Source organism: Mandrillus leucophaeus, unplaced genomic scaffold, assembly GCF_000951045.1.
Source record: "Mandrillus leucophaeus isolate KB7577 unplaced genomic scaffold, Mleu.le_1.0 Scaffold108, whole genome shotgun sequence".
NCBI lineage: Eukaryota > Metazoa > Chordata > Mammalia > Primates > Cercopithecidae > Mandrillus > Mandrillus leucophaeus.
In genome coordinates, this window is record NW_012098987.1 from 876,461 (window position 1) to 897,342 (window position 20,882).

General features: G+C 49.5%; 1 protein-coding gene across 1 annotated transcript in view; it reads right to left on the reverse strand.

Annotated features, from left to right (window-relative positions):
• Nucleotides 1-18,999, reverse strand: part of MYO5C (myosin VC) — a 120,246-nt gene extending 101,247 nt beyond the window's left edge. The window contains 4 exon segments of the mRNA XM_011986298.1: nucleotides 3,358-3,502; nucleotides 3,992-4,157; nucleotides 7,259-7,369; nucleotides 18,811-18,999. Of these exon segments, the coding sequence (XP_011841688.1) occupies nucleotides 3,358-3,502; nucleotides 3,992-4,157; nucleotides 7,259-7,369; nucleotides 18,811-18,837 (449 nt within the window). The 5' untranslated portion in view covers nucleotides 18,838-18,999.
• Between the last annotated feature and the right edge of the window lie 1,883 nt (nucleotides 19,000-20,882).

The window sequence follows — 20,882 nt, forward strand, 5'->3', positions numbered from 1 at the left end:
GACAAGACAAAAGAGGGAAAGCGTTTCGTCACTCTACTATTTTAAAATCTCAATCAAGGCTGGGCGTGGTGGCTCACGCCTGTAATCCCAGCACTTTGGGAGGCTGAGGCGGGCGGCTCACGAGGTCAGGAGATCAAGACCATCCTGGCTAACACAGTGAAACCCTGTCTCTACTAAAAATACAAAAAATTAGCGGGGCGCGGTGGTGGGCGCCTGTAGTCCCAGCTACTCGGGAGGCTAAGGCAGGAGAATGGCGTGAACCCGGGGGGCGGAGCTTGCAGTGAGCCGAGATTGTGCCACCGCACTCCAGCCTGGGTGACAGAGCGAGACTGTGTCTCAAAAAAAAAAAAAAACAAAAAAACAAAAAAACAACTCAATCAATTTCCTTCTAGATTTTTTTTTCTATCTTTCATCCAACCTTTTACTCCAATCCCTACTCCTTACTGCTTCCCTACTCAACCTTTCCACTCAACCAAAACACTGCTCCTTCCCACCCCTCCCAGTCTCTGGGCAGGATTTTTGCTTTTAAACTCTGTTCTTGAATTTCATCTCTCCTCTGCCCTCCCCACCCTCTCCTGACCACCCTCTTTCTAGATGGACCCTGTGCAGGTCATCATGCTGCCTGTCGACATGTATTTATTGAGTACCCCAAAATTACTGAGGGGCCCCAAGACCAACCCCAGGTTCAATGTCCCAGTAAGAGAACTCACAGGACTCAGCATACAGTCATCCTCACAGCTAAGACTGACTGCAGCAAGAGGATACAGAGCAAAAGCAGCAAGGGGAAAAGGCATGCGGGGCGAGGTCCAGTGGAACCTGGGTGCAAACTTCCAGGGGTCCTCTCCCAGTCGGGTCACACAGGACACGCTCAATTCCTCCAGCAAGGAATTTGACGGCACATGTGAAATGCTGGCTGCGAGGGAAGCTCATCAGAGATGCAGTGCCCACCTTCTGCCTGGCACATGCCAACATTTCAGACTCCCAGGAGGAAAGCGGGTATTCAGCATAAAGCACATTGTTTACACAAACAGCTTGAGTTTAGGTAAAATGAGCCACTTTATCAATCAAGAAATGTCAGGAACCGTCATGAAATCAGAGGCCAGCCACGGGCCACCTTGCAAGCAGGCCTCTAAAGATAGCAGCCTCAGGCCTTATGTCAACTCCTTTCTGCACATCCCACTTAAATATAAAAACATTTCAAGGACATTATTTTGAGAGCAATTATTCAAAAGATGCTTGGGAACATATGCGCTCTGTAAGCCAACATGCTCTGTTATATAATTTAGAGATTTTAAAAAATGCACTAAACTTTTCATGTCATAAGATCGTGACGGTGGAAGCTTCTAACGCGGCTCTGTGGATGTGGCACCGCTCACATGCCAGGTGCTGAGTGAATACAGATTCTCATTTAAGCTTCACGAAAATCCTACGACATAGATCTCTCTCTTACAGAGGAGTAAAATGGTGACCGTGGGTGGAGTGACTTGACCCAGAGCACAGAGCCACAGCCTCCCATGTGAATGCTGGAGAAGACTTTGGGTACACAGCCCTGGTCCAATATTTTCATTTCAGAGACAAGATGAAGACTCCGAGAAGGGGAATGACATGCTCAGTGTCCCTCAGGGCATAGAACAGGGCTTCGGTAATCCCAGTCCTGTTCTACAGCCCTGAGGGACACTCCCTGTCTAGCATCAAATAAGGCCAACACGAGCCTGCTTTAGGCTCTGTTCTGTTACTGCAGTTACACAGACCGTCAAGGAGAAACTGGCTCTTCAGAGCTGAACTGAGCACAGCCCTACAGCGCCAAAGAGCTCGTCCCACTGATACCCAGACCCTAATCACCATAATACCTGGGAGACCTGCAGGGAGCCAGGGAAAAACCTCAGAACCGTGGAGGTTTTAGGGTTAGAAGGAATCTTGGTGCAGCAGAAGCTACTAATTCTCTATCCAGTATTCACTCGCATTCTCCTCTTCCTTCTTAGGGACTAGGCCCCAGTGGCCAGGCAGTGCCCCGCTGTGCATATGAAAGACTGCACATCCCAGCCTCCCTGTGTGAGTGAGGTCCTGGCCGATGAGCTGTGAGCAGAAGTGCTTTGTGGGGCTTCCGGAGAGTCTCCCTAACCTGGAGGGCTGTACCCTTCCCCTCATATGCCTTGTCACCTAGAATATGGAAGACAAAGCTGAGCACTAGCTTATCCCTGAGGATGCCTGCCCCACCCCAGGGACAGGGAGCTGCACAACACCGGGTCTCTGATGACTGTGAAGAAGCTCGGTCTATCCCCAGACTGCCCATTAGACAGCTCTGCAGGAAAGCAGCACATGTTCTACCTCATGGAAGCTACCACCTGCCCCCTCATTATAAGCAGCAGAACCAGGAATGGGTGCCCTCTGAGAGTCCAGCTCACGGACGAAGACATAAAGCGGAGGGAGCTCAGGAGCTGCGGCTGAGGTTATGCAGTAAAGACTTAGGTAAAGAGTCAGCAGGTCCAGGTCCTGTGCCTCGGATTTCCCATCTGTGAAAAGTGCGCAATGAAGTCAGTCGACTTCACAGGAGTGCTGTAAGACTCAAGGGAGACCACTGCATGCGAAAGTTCTTTTGCAAACTGTAAAGGCAGCTACAAAGATAGGGTGGTGTTTTTATTCTCCATACTTTACAGATGAAGACACTGAAGCCAAAAGTGATGGTTATGGGAAAAATAAACTAGAGTTTAAACATCCAAGCACAAATCCCAGGATTTGCCTTTTACTCGCTGCCTAACCTCAGTTGTTTATTCCCTGAAACTGTTTACCACCCAGATATCTGCATCATGGGCTATTCTGAGGCCCTGCCAGATGACATATGGGAATGTGTGTGTGGTGCCTCATTCGCAGGAGGCTTTCCATACATGTGCACTAGTGAAACAAGAACTCCACGGGGCCCTACAAACACCTAGCAGTGAAATCAGGATAAAACTCCAAGTCTCCTGCACCTAAAACCTCCTGCAGCTAAATCCCCTGTCATCAGATTCTGCTTCCTTGAATGGGTTAAAAAAAAAAAGCTTAAACATCTCATAGCAGAGAATAAATCAACACTCCTCCAACCAAACACACTACAAGAAAAGGATCTGCTATTCCCAAACTGGTAGGACTGACTTGACTACTTTGAAGGAACAAAACCCAGGAAACTCAGTGTTGACAGGTCAGGTGCATGGAACAGTCGTTTGCTATTCATTCCAGGTAGTTGGCTCGACAAAGCACCATCTCTGGCCTATTTCTTTTAATGAGCCCAACCTAGGTATCTCCCCTCCACTGTGATGGTCTGGCAAATGCAGGGAGCATTGGCAGAGCAAGGGGAAGTCCAGCTTGGCAGGAAGCTACCTGGCCATCTGCTTGTATGCCTCTTCTGCCACGGCAAATATGTGTGGGTCCATATCGCCCATGTTCTGCCCGCTGTAGGCGTGGATGATGGCATCTCCGTATATTGGCAACTGCTTGTAAGGATTCATGGCCACCAAAATGATTCCTGGGGAAAGATGTTAGACGCAGTTAAAAGATTCTTACTGCCACCTGCCTCTCCAGTTTGTTTTTTTAAGAAACCCCAGCTCTGTCACTTATTAAACCTTCTGTGTGACTTTGGGCAAGTCACTTCATGCACTGAATTAATTCCCTGCCAGTCACCTACACCCTCCGGCTGGTCTGATGGTTGGATGACAGGACAGGTGGAAATGCTCCCAAACGGAAACATTTTTGCAGTTCACAATGTAAGTAATATCATTGCCCAAAATAAGTAATAAATGTATCAAATCCGATGAGAAACCCAAACACAAGCTTTGTTACATCTCTTTTTCTCAGTAGCCCAGTCTTAGTTCTTGTCGAAGACTCTCCCCACCTAGATACTTCTTTGTACAACAAACTCTGGGTGCTCAGTATAAACATAAAACAACCAGGAGGCTCCAGACAGCAAGCTTCCATTCCAGTGCCATTCCTTACTTCCTAGAATTGCTCTCCTTACCACTGTAGGTGTAAATGAGTTTGGATTCTGCAAAGCGGATCCTGAGGTTGTGGAGCACCGCGGGCTCATGGAGATAGCTGAGAGCCGTGAGGTCATTCTCGCCCACGAGGATGTCAGGATTCCGAAGTGGAGGTAGAGATTCTGGATTGACGGAATAATCCAGCTCCTATGGACAAAGATAAAAGTAAAGCTCTGGAAATAGAAAAGTTTTGGCGTTCTGTTGAAGCACTGTTTTTATTTCCAGAGTCATCACTGACACTAAAAAGCAAATGTATGTATAGCAACAAGAAAATCTTCACAGCTGACTCCTGGAATGATGAAAAGTAGGAGCAGGGGACTAGGGCACTGGCTATGTGCACTGGGGCAAGTCACTCGCCCTCTCTGGGCCTCATTTCTCTCATCTGCGAAGAGGAGCTAGACCAGACCACGGGTCCTTAGAGCTACAGAGGCCTCAATAAGGGGTGCTGGGGAAGCTACATGGGCAGAGATCCAGGTGCCCCATTCCTGAATCTCCCACAGGGGCTCTACCTGTATGTGGTTTCAATGTTGAGGTCATGCAAGTTTTCGTTTGAAAACAAGATGCTGCAGCTAAAATGACACAATGACCTAAGGTCCCTTTAACTCTAAGGTTGCTGAGTCTCTGCTCAAAGTTGACACACTTGGTGGTGACAAATACCTAAAGGAGTCCGTGCAGGTGGTGGTCTCTCCGTGACAGGCACCTGGTGCAGGTGTCTCCTGTCTGTAGTCGCCCACATGCCCGAGGGCTCACGGCTCCCCCAGCAGGGCTGTCTTTTCCTATCACTCTCAGCCCTGGGCCAGGGACTCTTCCCAGGCTTGCTCCTCTTCTGCTAAATTTAACCTAGTATTCCTAAAGCGGCTGCCTTAGCAGAATGAAGGTGAGGCGAGCAGGTCCCGTGGCATCTGTGCCACAGACGACTGGGCCTTTCCAATGTCAGAGTATTCTAATCCTACACTCCCGTTTCACCACTGGGGGACGTGAAGCCCAACTAAAGCGACTTGAGCAGGCTACCCAGCATGCTTGTTTCTCTTCTACCTTCCCAGGCCACTGCCGCCTTCCTGGTATTCAGTCAGTATCTCTGGATTCCTTCTGATCTCTGGTCCTGGGCCAGCTCCACAAGGTGGCCCAGCTGCCCCTTAGCAAGTGCCACTGTGCAGACCCCATGCCAAGCACTCAGCATGGATTGTTTCATTTAATCCTCAAAACTGCCTTCCAGGGAGGACGTGACTACCCCAACCAAGAAAGTCAACGAGATAGGTTCAGAAAGTAGGAATTTGTTGTCCAAGGTCACACAGTGAATCCGGGCCTCACTCTGAAGCCTGTGCTCTCTCACTAGCACAGTGCTTCCTTGTCGATGGCAGGGGTTTCGCTGGCTGGTTGGTCTGTTCTGCGTAAAGCGAGCAGCTCAGGGCAATCCACAACTGGACACAGATCCTCAGGTCAGCTCCTGCTCCCCTGTTACCAATGCAAGTGTATGGCGACCTAACCCCGACCAGAATATTCTCAACCTGAACACTTTTGAAAATAAAATCAGGAACAATGATTCTCATACCTACTGACTTTCCTTGTCTCTGTTTTTCTATTGTAAATCCACAATCCCCACTTCTGGTTTGGCCTCTGCATGTGTTATGTGAGAAAGCAACAGGGAGACAGAAAGGACAGTCTTTTGGAGGAGGGGAGAAAATGTAACGAACATTATGTTGACAGGTGGAGGCAGAGGTGACATTTTCCTACAGCACACAGGCCTTTTCTCTTACAGTATTGACAAAGGGTTGAGTTAGAGAGTGGTCTGGCTGTCCGCCATCCTACTCGCCTCTGCAGCCGGGTCAAGGCCGGGAATGTAGCCACCTGAAGCCCTGCAGACATGACCAAAGCAGCAAACTGACACCGCAGCTGCTGCCTGGAGATTTTCCTCCCCAGACAAAGCCACCTGATCCCTAATTGGAGCCCAGACTGTGCACAGGAGACACTCAATAAAAGCTGCGAGAGCTCCTGCTGGGCAGGGAAGCCCCAGGGAGCGAGAGGCTCTTCCCAGAGCTCCTGCCTTTCTTTACACATGCACACAGGATTGTCTCATCGCACTTCAGCAACCCTGGGATGGTGCAGTCATTACCTCCTTCGTACATATGGGGAAACTGGGGGCTTGCTGCCAAAGACTTAACAAGCGGCCATGCCAGGATCTGAAGCCAGATCATCTGATTCTAGGGGGTGTGTCTTTAACTGCTATGTTCATCTGCCTTCCCAGGATCTCAGGAAATGTCTCCCAAATCCAGGACAGTCTGATCAGAAGTAGTGTGCCCTGTCCCTGCAGAACCCATTCACGTGCTTTGTCAATTAATCCTCACATGATGTTCCCCAGACCCACCTCTGGGATCTAGATGGAGCACAAATCCCCTGCCCAGGTCTCTATCCAGATACTTTATTCTAAACCCATCCAGTCACCCTAGCTACAAATCCAGTGGAATGTCACTACAGCAATGGTGGGCAAGGACGACTCATGAGGGACACTTAGAGCAAATGCAAAGTCTTCAGAAGCTGCGTCATCAGAAGGCACATGCAACCTTGCAGGGAAGCTCCTCACTAGCTCATCCCACCACAGGAGCAACTGCTGAAGTTCATCCTCACCTCCCCCTCACCACACCAGCACCAACAGAGGCACCTCATAATGTCACACAAAGACAGCGTCCCTGTCTTCTTGTTCCTGCCACACTCCCTCCCTTACACATTTCTGTACATCCGTGGACCGGCTCCCTCCAATCTCCTCCCACTCCTCCCTCTCCCTGCCTATTTTCTATCTCCCTCTTCTCATTTTCCTCCCCTTCGCATCTTGATGTTTTTCTTTACCAGTGTATGCCTTGGGCTCAAACGACTTCTCTCCAAGTTTTTCATCTTTGCCCAATCTCTGGGCTGAGACTCAGGAAGCCAAAATGGAGAATCACTTTTCAGCAGTCTCCCAGTAATGCTGGGTGCCTGGAAATGCAGTGCCGTGGCACAGACCTGGCTCCTGCAGCTGGGCCCTCTTCACAGAAAGAGGCCCGGTGGATGCAGGGCAGCACAGGGGAGGGAGGGAAGGAGTACAGACACATCAGTGAGTCCTCGTGCCAGGGGGCCGTTTGGGGATGGTGCTGGTGCCCACTCATGTGCCCTCCCTTGGGTGCCTCCCACGGGGTCCATGTGCCCCCATCCTCACACATACCCCAGCTACCACTTTACACATCGACGCAGCCGCAAACAGCAAGGACCCTCACCGTTCCATCCTCCAGCAGGAGTCGCAGGACCTTGTCACCAACTCTGTAGTCCGTGGCTATTTCAGCAGACTTCCAAACTTCTTCAGGATCGGGAATCCAGACCCTGTTGTACTGACCAACAGGATGAGAAAAGCTGAATTTCAGAACTTTCAAAAGCATGGATCAATGCATGGTTAGACGCAGGAAGGTTTCTTTCTGTCCACTAGGTCAGCTCCTTTATGAGGAATACGTCTACCTAATTTTGCTTATGAGGTGATCTTTCATGCATTTGCAACGCACTGGGCCAGGCTGCCTCAGTTTACAGGCAATGGAAATCCCAAAGCCTTCTAGATAAACCTTGAATGCTGAAAGCCTGGACGTGGGAAAGAAAACTGCGAGTACCTTAATGGAAACATCTCATGGCTGTCAACAGGGTTAGAGGAGAGGGATTTCTTTTACCACTGATTGACTATGGAACTCTGGGCCAGACACTTAACAGTGCCTCATTTTTCTCATCCACAAAATCACCACAATAATATCTATTTCACTAGTTCCCTGGGAGGTTAAATTAGACTTCGTACTTGAAAGAACTTTGTAAAATGCTATGAAAGTATTGTTACAGCAATGCCATCACAATCTTATCACACCCGTGGGCTGCCAAGGACTCCCACAGTGGGAAATGCAGAAGTCTAGACACAGCCACCCAGCTCAATTCCCAGCAGGCAACGGGCACGCCTGGCTCAGTGCTGATGTACAAGTCTTTGGGTAGAACCATGTTGCTGTGGGCTGAACTGTGTGTCCCCCAAATTCATACATTGAGGCCCTAACCCGCAATTGACTACATCCGGAGATAGGGTCTTCAGAAGGTAATTAAGGTTCAATGACGTCATGAGGGTAAGGCACTCACCCAACAGGATTTTCTTTTTTTGAGATAGATTTTCACTCTTATTGCCCAGGCTGTAGTGCAGTGGCATGAACCTGGCTCACTGCAACCTCTGCCTCCTGGGTTCAAGTGATTCTCCTGCCTCGGCCTCCTGAGTAGCTGGGATTACAGGCGCCCACCACCACGCCTGGCTAATTTTGTTTTTTTAGTAGAGACGGGGGTCTCACCATGTTGGTCAGGCTGGTCTCGAACTTCTGATCTCAAGTGATCCACCTGCCTCAGCCTCCCAAAGTGCTGGGATTACAGGCATGAGCCACCACGCCCAGTAGGATTTTAAAATTAGTGTCCTTATATAAGACACCTGAGAGTTTGATGTATTTTTCTACAATATGCATCTAATTACTTTTATAATCAGAACAATAAATATTAATCTTTAAGGGCAAATATCAAAATATAAGCCCCCCCTCAAAGAATGGTACATTAAATTCTGTGATATGGGACATAGTAACTTCATTTATAATGGACAAAAATTGGAAACAGACTAAATGTCCATTAATGAGAATTTTTAAAAATGCCTGCAGTATATCCATACAATGAAATACAACTTACCCATAAAAAGGAATGAACTACTGATGCAAGCAAAAGCATGGGTGAGTCACTAAAGCACGCGGAGTTAAAGAAGCCTTACACAAATGAGTACCTCCAAGGTGAGTCCCTTCAAATTGAGAGGTGATAACAGGCTAGCAGCCCTCGCTCTCAGGGCCTCCTCGGCCTCAGAGTCCACCCTGGCGGAGCTTGAGGAGCCCTTCAGCCCACCACAGCACGGTGGGAGCCCCCCTTTGGGCTAGTCCAGGCCGAAGCCGGCTCCCTCTGCTTGTAGGGCGGTGCGGAGGCAGAGGCACGGGAGGGAACCGCGGCTGCGCGCGGTGCTCGTGCTCGTGGGCCAGCGCCAGGTCCGGGACGGCGTGGGCTCGGCAGACCCAAGCACTCCGAGCGGCCAGCCGCAGGCCCGGGGCAGTGAGCGGCTTAGCACCCGGGCCAGCAGCTGCAGAGGGTGCCTCGGGTTCCCCAGCAGTGCCGGCCCGCCAGCGCTGCGCTCGAATGCTCGCAGGGCCTCAGCTCCCTCCCTGCCGGGCAGCGCTCCGGACCTGCAGCCGCGCCGCCCGCTGCGCCGCAGCTCCGGGTCCCATCAACAGCCCAAGGGCTGAGGAGTGCGGGCGCAGGGAGCGCGACTGGCAGGCAGCTCTGCCTGCAGCCCTGGTGCGGGATCCACTAGGTGAAGTCAGCTGGGCTCCTGGGTCTAGTGGGGACCTGGAGAACCTTTAGGTCTAGCTAAGGCATTGTAAATACACCAGTCAGCACCCTATGTCTAGCTACCCTAGTGGGGATTTGGAGAACTTTTCTAACACTCTGTGTCTAGCTAACGCATTGTAAATGCACCAATCAGCACTCTGTGTCTAGCTCAGGGATTGTAAATGCACCAATCAGCACACTGTCAAAAATGGACCAATCAGCTCTCTGTAAAATGAACCAATCAGCAGGATGTGGGTTGGGTCAGGTAACGGAATAAAAGCAGGCAGCTGGCGCCAGTAGTGGCAACCTGCTTGGGTCCCCATCCATGCTGTGGAGGTTTTGTTCTTTTGCTCTTTGCAATAAGTCTTGCTGCTGCTCACTCTTTGGGGCTGCACTACCTTTATGAGCTGTAACACTCATAGCAAAGGTCTGCAGCTTCACTCCTGAAGCCAGCAAGACCATGAACCCACCAGGAGGAACAAACAACTCCAGACGCACTGCCTTTAAGAGCTGTAACACTCACTGCTAAGGTTTGCTGCTTCGCTCCTGAAGCCAGAGAGACCACTAACCCACCAGAAGGAAAAAACTCTAAAGACGTCCGAACATCAGAAGGAACAAACTCCAGACACACCATCTTTAAGAACCGTAACACTCACTGTGAGGGTCTGTGGCTTCATTCTTGAAGTCAGTGAGACCAAGAACCCACCGATTGTGGACACAAAATCAGGTTCTGGAACAGCTAAAACTAATGCGTGCTGGGAAACAATTCACAGCAGTAGTTGCCTCTGAGGGTGGGTGGGGACAAGGAGTGACTCCAAAGGTGTGTGAGAGGGTCTTCTGGGAGCGATGGTAACAATATATATCTTGATGGGGCTTGGGTTACATAGGGGCTAAGCACTTTTCAAACCTAAGACAATGCAGACTTAAGATTGGTGCATCTCATTGTGTGTAAATTTTACACACAAAAAATACGGAACTCTAGTTAATACGCATACTGAAATATTTAGAAGGTGTGTTGATATATGACTTAAAGAAGCTTCAAAAAAGTGAGATGAATTGAAGGTCAGATAGAACAGAAAGATGGATAGACATGGGATACAATGAATATGGTAGACTGTCCACACCAGAATCCAGGTGGTAAAACAGGTGTTCACTATAATTTTTTTTTTTTTAAGAGACAGGATCTAGTTTTGTGGCCCAGGCTGGAGTGCAGTGACATGATCACAGCTCACTGGAGCCTTGAACCCCTGGGTTCAAGTGATCCTCCTGTCTTAGCATCCCAAAATGCTAAGATTACAGGTATAAACCATCGTGCCTGACCTGTAAAGTTATTTCAACATTGCATTATGCTTAAGATGTTCATATAAAAATGCCGGAGGAAATAAAGAATAAGAATAAAACAGCCTGGGCACGGTGGCTCACATCTGTAATCCCAGCGCTTTGGGAGGCCGATGTGGGTGGGTCACGTGAGGCCAGGAGTTGAGGACCAGCTTGGCCAAAATGGTTAAACCCCATCTCTACAAAAAATACAAAGATCAGCTGGGTGTGGTGGTACGCACCTGTAATCCCAACTACTCAGGAGGCTGAGGCAGGAGAATCGCTTGAACCTAGGAGGTGGAGGTTGCAGTGAGCTGAGATCGCACCACTGCCCTCCAGTCTGGGAGGCAAGAGTGAAACTCCATCTCAAAAGAAAAAAAAAGTTCACAGTACAAGTACTAGACTAGGACAATGTTGGATGAGGAACACATCTATTAATATAAATCGCCTTGCTTACTCAATAAAAAAGTCACTGGATGGATATCAATCGTGACTACCCCTAAATCATTTGAATTGCTTTAATCCTTAACAGCTAGCAAAAAGCAGGAGCTTGCAGAAATATGACATGGATGTGTAAGTTTTGAGAGAGCGAGAATGGAAGAGCACTTTGGGAGGCCGAGGCGGGCGGATCACCTGAGATTGGGAGATCGAGACTAGCCTCACCAATATGGAGAAACCCCGTCTCTACTAAAAATACAAAAAAATTTAGCCAGGTGTGGTGGCAGGTGCCTGTAATCCCAGCTACTTGGGAGGCTGAGGCAGGAGAATCGCTTGAACCCGGGAGGCGGAGGTTTCGGTGAGCCAAGATCATGCCATTGCACTCCAGCCTGGGCAACAAGAGTGAAACTCCATCTCAAAAAGAAAAAAAAAAAAAATGAAGTTGTGCGGCTGGCTAAGCGAAGCAGGCGAAAGTGGAGGTGTTCTGACGGAGCTGGAGCGGAGGGCCCTGGGGGCAATCCAAGGAAGCCTGGGCTCTGAGAAGTGATGTGAAAGTCACTAGGCCAGTCAATCCTTTTGTTTGACAAAGCCCCTACTTGAAGCCCAGAGAGAGTAATAACTCACCAAACAGCACACAGAGTCTCAAAGGACCAGGACTCCAGTGGAGCTAGGGCCTGTGACTCCTAGTTTGAACTCCTCGTTAATTAAACGAATCTGGCCCTGAAAGTAATCCTGAACTCTGAACTGCAACCATCTACTTGAGAGTCCATGTGCTCTCCTAACTATAGTTTAGGATTGGTTTCAGCTAAAAGTGGTATTAAATGGCAGGTAATATTAGGACATACGTAACCGCTGGCGGCTTCTCTTCTGAAGACCAGTGACTCCTCAGCCCAGTACCCTAGGCTGCCCACACCCTGCGATCCTGGTGCCTTTGCTGGCATTGAGTGCCCTTGCAGCTGAAACCCAGCCTGGTAAGTAAACACGGTGAGTTTACTCAGCTCCAGGTAAGTTCCACCCATTCATTCCCGTCCCCTCCTCCCTCACATTCCTCTACCCACAAAGCAATGCTTCAAACTGGAGGAAGACCTAACTTTACAGCATTCATTCAAATAGACACAGTCCACAGTCCATGCAAACAATGTAACCAGCTGTCAACTGACCTTCAGAATATGGGGCCTTCCCATGAGGCAGGAGCCTGTGGACTGGGATGGAACGGCTTGCCAAGCCCTTCAGCAGAGCCAAGAAAGAGAGGGCCACCTCCCACCTTCCCTGAGTGCCCTCCCATGCTAAGGCTCCAAGCTGAGGCAGAGGCTTGGGACCACTGAACCTCATGAGCTCAAGATCATGTCAGCCACCCCCCCAGGCACACAGGTGAGATAAGAACAGCATCTTCTCACGCCGCCCACTTTTCTGAGGGATATTCTGGCATCAGCCACAGAAATGACTTGAAGACTTATATGGAAGATGGGACAAGATGGGACGACATGAGTTCCCCTCCTAGAACCGCTTTCTGGACTGGGAGTGTCCACACTCCAGGTCAGCCAGGCCAGATTGTCACACCATGCCCCTCTCTTCCTCCTCCTCTTCACTCACTCCTCACAGGCCCCTTCCCTGGTTCCCCTGCCCCTCCCACTCCCCCCATGTCCGTGTCTCCCAAGGTCCTTCCAGCCTCTTCTCATGATGGGCTGTTTCTGGAGAGTTCCACCCAATTCCAGACCTTCTGCAACCACCTGGCACCTGTGCATCTGAGACCTCCCACCCAGATCGTGCACTGGAGCTCTACACCACATTTCCAATTGCCTCCAAGATGTCAGCCCCTAAATCTCCTCGAAGACTCATAAATTCCAAACTCCAGTGATGCGGACGCTCCTCCTTCCTAGCTCTCTTGCCCCTCATGTCAGAAGCCTGGGACAGTGCTGGATGCCCCCCGTGTCTCCACCCCAACAGCCCAACGGTCACCAGGTGCTGGAAAAGACTGCCTTTTAAAAGCTCTCTCCTGTCTGCCCCTGCCCACCAGCCCCCTTGCCATGGCCATAAGTCAGCCCCCAACCCTACTCCCACCGATCTTCTCTCGACTGGTGCAGCAGCCCCCAGGGGCTTCCTCAGCCAGGCTGAGCACCAGGTTTCTTTGAACAGACAGACTCTCTCAACCGTACTTGACTGGAATTCCTGTGGGTGGGGCCCGGCAAGAGAAAAGCTTTGAAAATCAACCCCCCATGGGTTTTGAGGAAGAGCCAGTCCTGGACAACCAGCATTTTGGCTGATTTTCCTACTCAGGCCTCACCCTCTTTTCAATCCACCCTCTGCCTGTGGTCACCCAAAACCACTAGCACTTTCTGGAACATAGCAGGCCTTCTTTGGCTTTCTGCTGTGTACTTCTGTTCCTTCCACCCTGGCCCCACCCATCCTCTCCCCATCCATGGGCAAACAGCTCTGAATAGTGTGGAGTAGTCGGACACAGTCCTCATCCGGGCACTCTCCTTGCCGCTTGCCATCTAGCAGAGCTGATGCTTCCCCTTGAGCGCTCTCTGCCCCGCCCCCAGGTATCTGGGCTGCCTCCCATCTTTCCCACTGGCATTTGAACTTCAAGAGCCTAGTCTTTGTGCTAGGAATCCAATGCAATGACTTCCCATAGCTAGCACTCCATAAACATTTGAACAAAAATTCAAATTCCCAGTGTTTCAGTTCCACCAGTTAAAGGCTAAACTTAGGATTTCAGTCTTTTCATCCCTTTTTTTCTCTTTGAACTACCCATACATAATACAATGGATACATTTAATTTTTCAGAGTTGTTAATGATATATAAAAGTCTAAAAACTATTTAGAATTAGCCAAAGTAAAAAAAAAAAAATCATTACACTGAACTTTGACCTCATTTTAGACAGGGGCCCGGGACTGCTAGTCAAGACACTTCTTTTGACCTTGCACATCTGAGTTTCGGCAGACTTCGAAGATATTTGTGAGTTCCTCTTGTACAAGTGAAAGAAACAGATGGTGGAATGACTGTAGGGAATCTGTCACTAAACACTCATAACCTGAGTTCTAATTAATGAGCAAAGAGCAACCTTTAGAAAAACAAAAAGGTCTCCAGAGGCATGCCACAGAGCTCTACTGCCTCCCCTTTCATTCAACGCTTTCACCAGTATCGTAGATGAAAAAACAAAACACATGTATCAAATAAGCAGATGAAATGATTGATTAGCTAAAGATGATCAAGATTCAAAAGGTTTTTACAAGCTTCAGAAACGCTGGGCGCTAAATAAAATGGGAAATTTTATAGGGATAAATGTAAAGTCTGTATTTAGGTAAAAACAAATCAACTGTATTATGATAGCATCCGTATTCAAGTAACCTTTATTAAGCATTATGTGTCAGGTGTTGTGCTAAGGATTTTACACGCATGAATCTTCATAGTGACCTCCTCAGCTGGTAAGCACGATTTGGTCCATCATACTGGTGTGGAAACTCAGGTTAAGTAACTTGCCCGGTATCACTCAGTTAGTAAGGGGCAGGACCAGGACTTGATTTGACCCACCAGGGGCAGAGCATGTACCAGCTCTGCTGAAAGTACTAACATCATGCCAGGATGCACTGAGGGATGCTCACAAGAAGTTGCACCGTACTCATGGCTGAGTAGACCAAGGCTAGAGAATAGTGCCACTAAAATGGGCGTCAAGGTGTGAAAATTCACCCAGAGGAAGGTGGCCTGGATGCTGAGGGTCTCAAATGATGCTGTCAGAGAAAAGGTTGGTGGCACTGTCACTCTCAAGCCCTCCGTCCTACCCACCCTTCCTCCTCAGCAGCTGCCAAGCTCTCTGGGCTGCCTTCCTTCTCTGTCAGTATCTCTGTGCCTTCAACTCCTGCCACTGTGGCCTCGGGCGCTCACTCCTTTCCAAGGTTAACCCGTGCCTGGTGCCTTTCTTACATCTTCAGACCGCAGTCCTCTGCCAGTTTCCCTCCTTTAGCGGGTCATGTCAGGGTCTCCCTTTCCCCTTCACAGTTCTACCTGAACAGAAACGATGCCGGGGACCAAACCTAGTGGCCAAACCTAACGACCCATCCCCAGCCTTCATCCTTGTTGACTTCTCTGCAGCTACTAGAAAAAAAGACCGTCCAATCTTTCGGCAGTGATATATGTGGTCTTTTTCCTTTGTTTGCATATTTTATGTTTATCCTCATACAGTATATACAATTGTTGTGCCCCATTTTTCACATAACCATGTTTTCATGTTAGGAACTCTTCAGAAATAGTACTTTTAATGGCTTCGTGCTGTTTTATCATGTGAGTCTTCCATAATTTACTCAACTTTCCCCCTCTCGCTGGACACTGGAGTTGGTTCCAATTTAGTTATTATAAGGAATAATATAAAAAAGCAGGTGTCAGGAGAGGTAGCTAGAAAGTGGAGGAACTTCCCACAAGCTCACTGTGTGTGGGGAAAAGGTCAGATCCCTTGAAGAAGAGGAAGACAATAAAGGCGGTTGAACCAAGGTGGTGGTGGTGAGGGACACTAAGAACATAGGTTTTCACCTCTAGCTCCATCACTTGTATGTTACCTTAGCAACTTACTTGACCCGAGCCATTTCTGAAAGTGTGAGATCATCTAACACACAGAGCTGTTTATTCAGATTAAACGAGAGAGGGCACGTGAAACTCTGAGGATGGCATCTGGTACATAGAAATAAAAACAACCACCATCCATATCATCGTCTCCATGGTCCTAGCTATTTCTGTAAGCAGAAACGTTCAGTCATGCACACAGGTGCACAACAAACACTTACAAAGCCCCCACTGTCCCCTGCTCACTGAAAGTTCTTGGTCAATGGGGGAGACAGAGGGTTCACAAGCTGTTAACAGGCAATATGGAAGGCACCGTGTGGAGGCGCTGGCTGCAGAGGCTTTCTCAGAAGAGGCTCTGCACAAATTGAAGGTGGAAGGTGCAGGTGCCGTGGGCAAAGGTGACAGACAGAGCCTCGGACAGGTGGAGTTCCGTGCACCAAGGCACGCAGCGGCGACGTGCTGGCAGGGCATTGAGGGAATGGCAAGGAGTCTGGCAGAGCGTGAGTCCAGGTAAAGGCAGGGAGACAGGCAGGACCTCGTGGCTGGTCAGCGAGTCTGAATGCAATGGGAGCCGCTAGAGGTGGTTGAGCAGAAAATGCCAGACCAGCTCTTCTTAGAGAGATTTCAAATAGGGGAACTGCTGCTCTGAACATTTCTAAGGCATGGCCCCTGTAGCTTTTGAAAAGCGATGGATGATTTTACACCTCACCTGGCAGCGACTGCTGCCCTCACCAAGACTTCTCCTGGAGTTCCCTCTTCCCTGTTCCCACAGGGTGCCTCCCAGCAACCCTGTTTGCTCCTCCTCTGGTTGGCTCCATCTCAGCCCTTCTGCTTCCTCTCACTCCTTGCACAGATGCATTCCCCGCTGGTCTGTCCCTGGCCCTCTTCTCTGTCTGCCTTCTCCCACCTTGGTGCGGCCCTCAGTGTCTTGTTGGTTTAGTGACCACCTCTGGGCAGAAGACCCTTGGCAGGGCCCATCCCCTCCCTCTGACACCTCCCACTCTGCAAGGCACCTTCCCTTGGAAGCCCCCTCACCCCTTCAACCCCTGCACATACAGAACTTGCCTGATGACTTTTCTAAGAAATAGTTCTGACCTCACATGTCATCCTTGGCTGGTCCCTCCAACCCCCACCCCACTCCCCAGTCCGGCCTCTCAGTCTCACCTGCCTCCACCCTCCATGGCCAACACTGCAGCTCTAATGAGCTTCCAACAGCTGGAAAGACCCGAGAATTCAGCTACGTGACCCCAGCCCCTCTCCTCCACAGCCCCCTCCACAGCCCAAGGGCGCTGCTGGCATACATCACAAATCTAACAGTCCTAGCACACCACCCTTGACCCTGCCAGCCCCCACTCAAAACCCGCACTGGGGAATAAAGCCCCGACCTCGTTCTCTAGCTGCCATGGCCCTCCCCTTCCCACCTCTAGAACAGACAAAATGGGGGCTAACTGCCTACCAGGAAGGGAGGTGGCAGCCTAGGCACACAGGTGTCCACCTGGACACAAGGTCGGTGGGGATGGCCATTGGGCTTCGTCAGTCTCTGGGATTCTCAGATTCTCATTCCCTCCAAGCTTGTACCTTTAAACTCCTTCCTGTCAGCTTTCCTACGTTGTGCCTGGTACTTACTAGACATTTAATAAATATTTGAGGTTTGAGGCACCTGAGGATGGGGCACTTGCACCTGTGTGCTTCTGCTTCTGGAAATACTCTCACCTCAAACAGGTTCCGCAGCAGCATTTTTCTGTGTCCTCCAAAGTATAGTCTAAGACTAGTCCAAGACTTTTCTTTCACTTCCAGTAAACTGAAGGCTGAAGAAGCGCTGTTGGCTATCTGAGGGCTCACACTCTCACTGGTGAAAATATTCTAGAACAAAACTAGGGCAATTCAAACACTGTCCATTTAGAACTCCAGTTAATGGAGATGCAATAGAGGAGAAACTACAGTTTGGTTGCTTTGTGTCCAGACTGTTACTAAGTAATCGAAGTAGAAGAAAAACGTTTGCTTAAACCATTGAAACAGGATTATTTTCACGACTATCTTTTCTATCTACAGCAAAAGCGTCTTTTAAAGTAGAAAGCTAGAGCATATGTCCGGGGAAATGGATGGATTCTAGTCCCACTCGTCTGAATACTGAGGTCTCTAAATTTCTCCACTGGTGTATAGGAGGATCAGGCTTTATGGCTATTCAAACGGATTTTTTTTTTCCAAAAGTGCTAACACTGTCACACTCTTTATCCAAATAATTACCCAAGCCCATCTCAGAGGGAACGCTGCCCTTCCGAGGTAAGAGGTGGAGCCCTAGCCAGCAGAAAGGAAGTTTCTGAGGAATGCTCTAGTGTTTCCCAGAGTCAGGGTATACGAAAGGCGCTTTAGAAACTGTAGTGTTTGTACTGTTGCGAACAGTACAGATGTTAGGCAAAGAGCCTACGACTGCAGCATTTTTTTTTTTGTGCTCGTGGCCCCTGGGCTCCCCAAGCGCCTGGTGCCACTGCAGTGCCCTCAAGCCTGTGACCCAGGCTGCTTCAGCTTTAGGCATCTGATGAGCCTACATGCACGTTCACGCACTTTGAAGGCACAGCATTCTAGAAAGCAGCCCGAACACTGCTGCCATAAGCTTCTGTGCCAACTCGTTCAAGGGGGTCCCAGGAGACTCGCCGGCATCTCAGCTTCTACGTCCGCATGGGCAACTCTGATTCCACCCGTGGTGTGGGAGGAAGGGGCCGAGGCGCTCCAGTCCCGGGAGATGGGGACGCACGCGCGACCCCTGGGGATTGGGGATTCTAGGCCCCGAGGCCGGAGCGGCGGAGGCGGCCCCTCCCACAGGGTCTTCCCACCCGCAGGGCACCCAGGCGGAGCGGAGCCAGGAGGGGGCTTACCCGCGGGCAGAGACGGAGTACGTCGGGGCCCTGGAGGGGCGACGCTCGCTCGTGCCCCCGGTCCCCGCGGCCCCTCCGCGGCCCCCAGCGCGCGCCCGCCCGCCCTGCCGTGTCAGGTGCGCAGGTGTGGCCCGGGCGCCAGGTCGAGTCAGCGTTAGCAGGGCCGGCTCCCCCACAGCGCTCCCGGGAGCCCAGCGGACCCTCCTACCTGCGTGTACAGCTCGGCCACCGCCATGGGCAGGAGGGGTCGGGGCCAGGACGGGGCTGCAGCACGTGCGAGGCTTGGGGGCTGGGCCTGCGGCGCAGAGGCCGGGCACAGGACAGACGGGCGCGGAAATCACCGCCGGGCCATCTTGCCCAAAGTTTTCCAATGGCCTCCTGCTCCCGTTCCCGAGTTGGCGGCGAGGGGAGGCGGCAGCGGCGGGATTGGTCCCTCCAAGCCCGGCCCGGCTAGTCCGCGCTGCCATTGGCCGGGGCCCGGCGGTGCACCTGGCGGGAGCGCGGGTGGAGAAGGCTGGGGCCCGGGGCGCGCTGCCAGGCAGGAACAGATGCATCCGGAGGCTGCCCGGCCCGAGTGTTAGCTCCTCAAAGAGCAGAGGATACGACCATTTAAATGGAAGACCCAAGGGAATCAACGAACTGAACACAAAGAAAAGTGTTGAGAGAGTCCAGCAAGGTCATTGTATTCAAAATCCAGTACAAAAATAAGTAATGGTCCTTTATATGAGCATTGGCTATGCAATACAAGATATTTATGGCCGGGCGCGGTGGCTCACTCCTGTAATCCCAGCACTTTGGGAGGCCGAGGCGGGCGGATCATAAGGTCAGGAGATCGAGACCATCCTGTGAATGGTGAAACGCCATCTCTACTAAAAATACAAAAAATTAGCCGGGCGTGGTGGCGGGCGCCTGTAGTCCCAGCTACTTGGGAAGCTGAGGCAGGAGAATGGTGTAAACCCGGAAGGTGGAGCTTGCAGTGAGCCGAGATCGCGCCACTGCACTCCAGCCTGGGCAACAGAGCCAGACTCCGTCTCAAATAAAGATATTTACAATATCAGTAAAAGTATAAAGCATCCAGAGATTACACTCGCAAAAATGCCCTTGGCCTTTGTGGGAAAATGTTTAAAATTCTCTTAAATATCTTAAAAGGAGGCCCGAGTAAACGGGAGACACCATTTTCCTGGCTGGGAATATTTAATATGGTCAAGGTGTCACTTCTACCCAAATCAACATATATGCCTAATATATTGGGATCAGAATCCTAACAGAACTTTTGGAGAATTGTACAGTGATTCTATATTTCATTATAGAATAAAAGCCCTGTATAACTAAGACAATTCTCAAAGAGGAGAGATGTGTCCTGCCATATATTTAGTGACATAACAAAGCAGTAGTCATTAAAATAGCGTGACACTTGCATGAGAACGGATACGTGAGTAATGGAACATGCTGGAGCCCCCCAACAGGGCCCTACATTATACGGTAGGCTTAAGGACCAGATAGTGAAAGAAAAGAATATTTATTAGGTGGGCCTGTTATATGGAAAAACAATAAAAGCAGATCCATGGCAAACACTGCGTCCAAAAATAAGCTCCAGATGGATTCATGAATAAAACTTAAAAACAGGAAATTATTAGGAATAAAAGAGAGATAATATCTTTAAAATGTTGGGTTATAGTAGTTTCCGTATATAAGAATTGTTAATTCGTTAAAGAAAAGAAATTCGATTTTTTAAATTGACAAAAATTAATAGGCAATTCACAGATGGGGACATTTAAATGGCTTGTTAGCATATAAGGAGATGTCAGCTTTAGCAGTAATCAGATAAATCCAAATGCAAACAACAATGAGATCTTGCTTTATACCCATCATACTGGCAAAAACATTTAGGTTATACAATATCAGATACTGCCTAGGATGTGAGAAAATAAAAACTTGTTTTGCTCACATAACTGGTGGGGATTATACTGCCAGCCTAGAAAGCAATTTGAGAATACTTATGAAAATAAATGTAGGCAGAAAAATTCTCACATAGTCACCCAAAGAGACAGTTAAGTAGATGTTCATCACAACATAGCTATATATCAAAGAGTTGGAAGCATCTAAATATCAATAGGGGAATAAATAAAATAGTATATACATGGCAGACAGCAGAGAAAAATAAAAAAAGAAATAGTATATACATGTAAAACTCTACAGCTACTAGTAGGAATAAACACGATCTACTTGACTCAGAAATAAAAAACGATGTTGAATAGATGTCTAGCCCAAGTCTTTAAT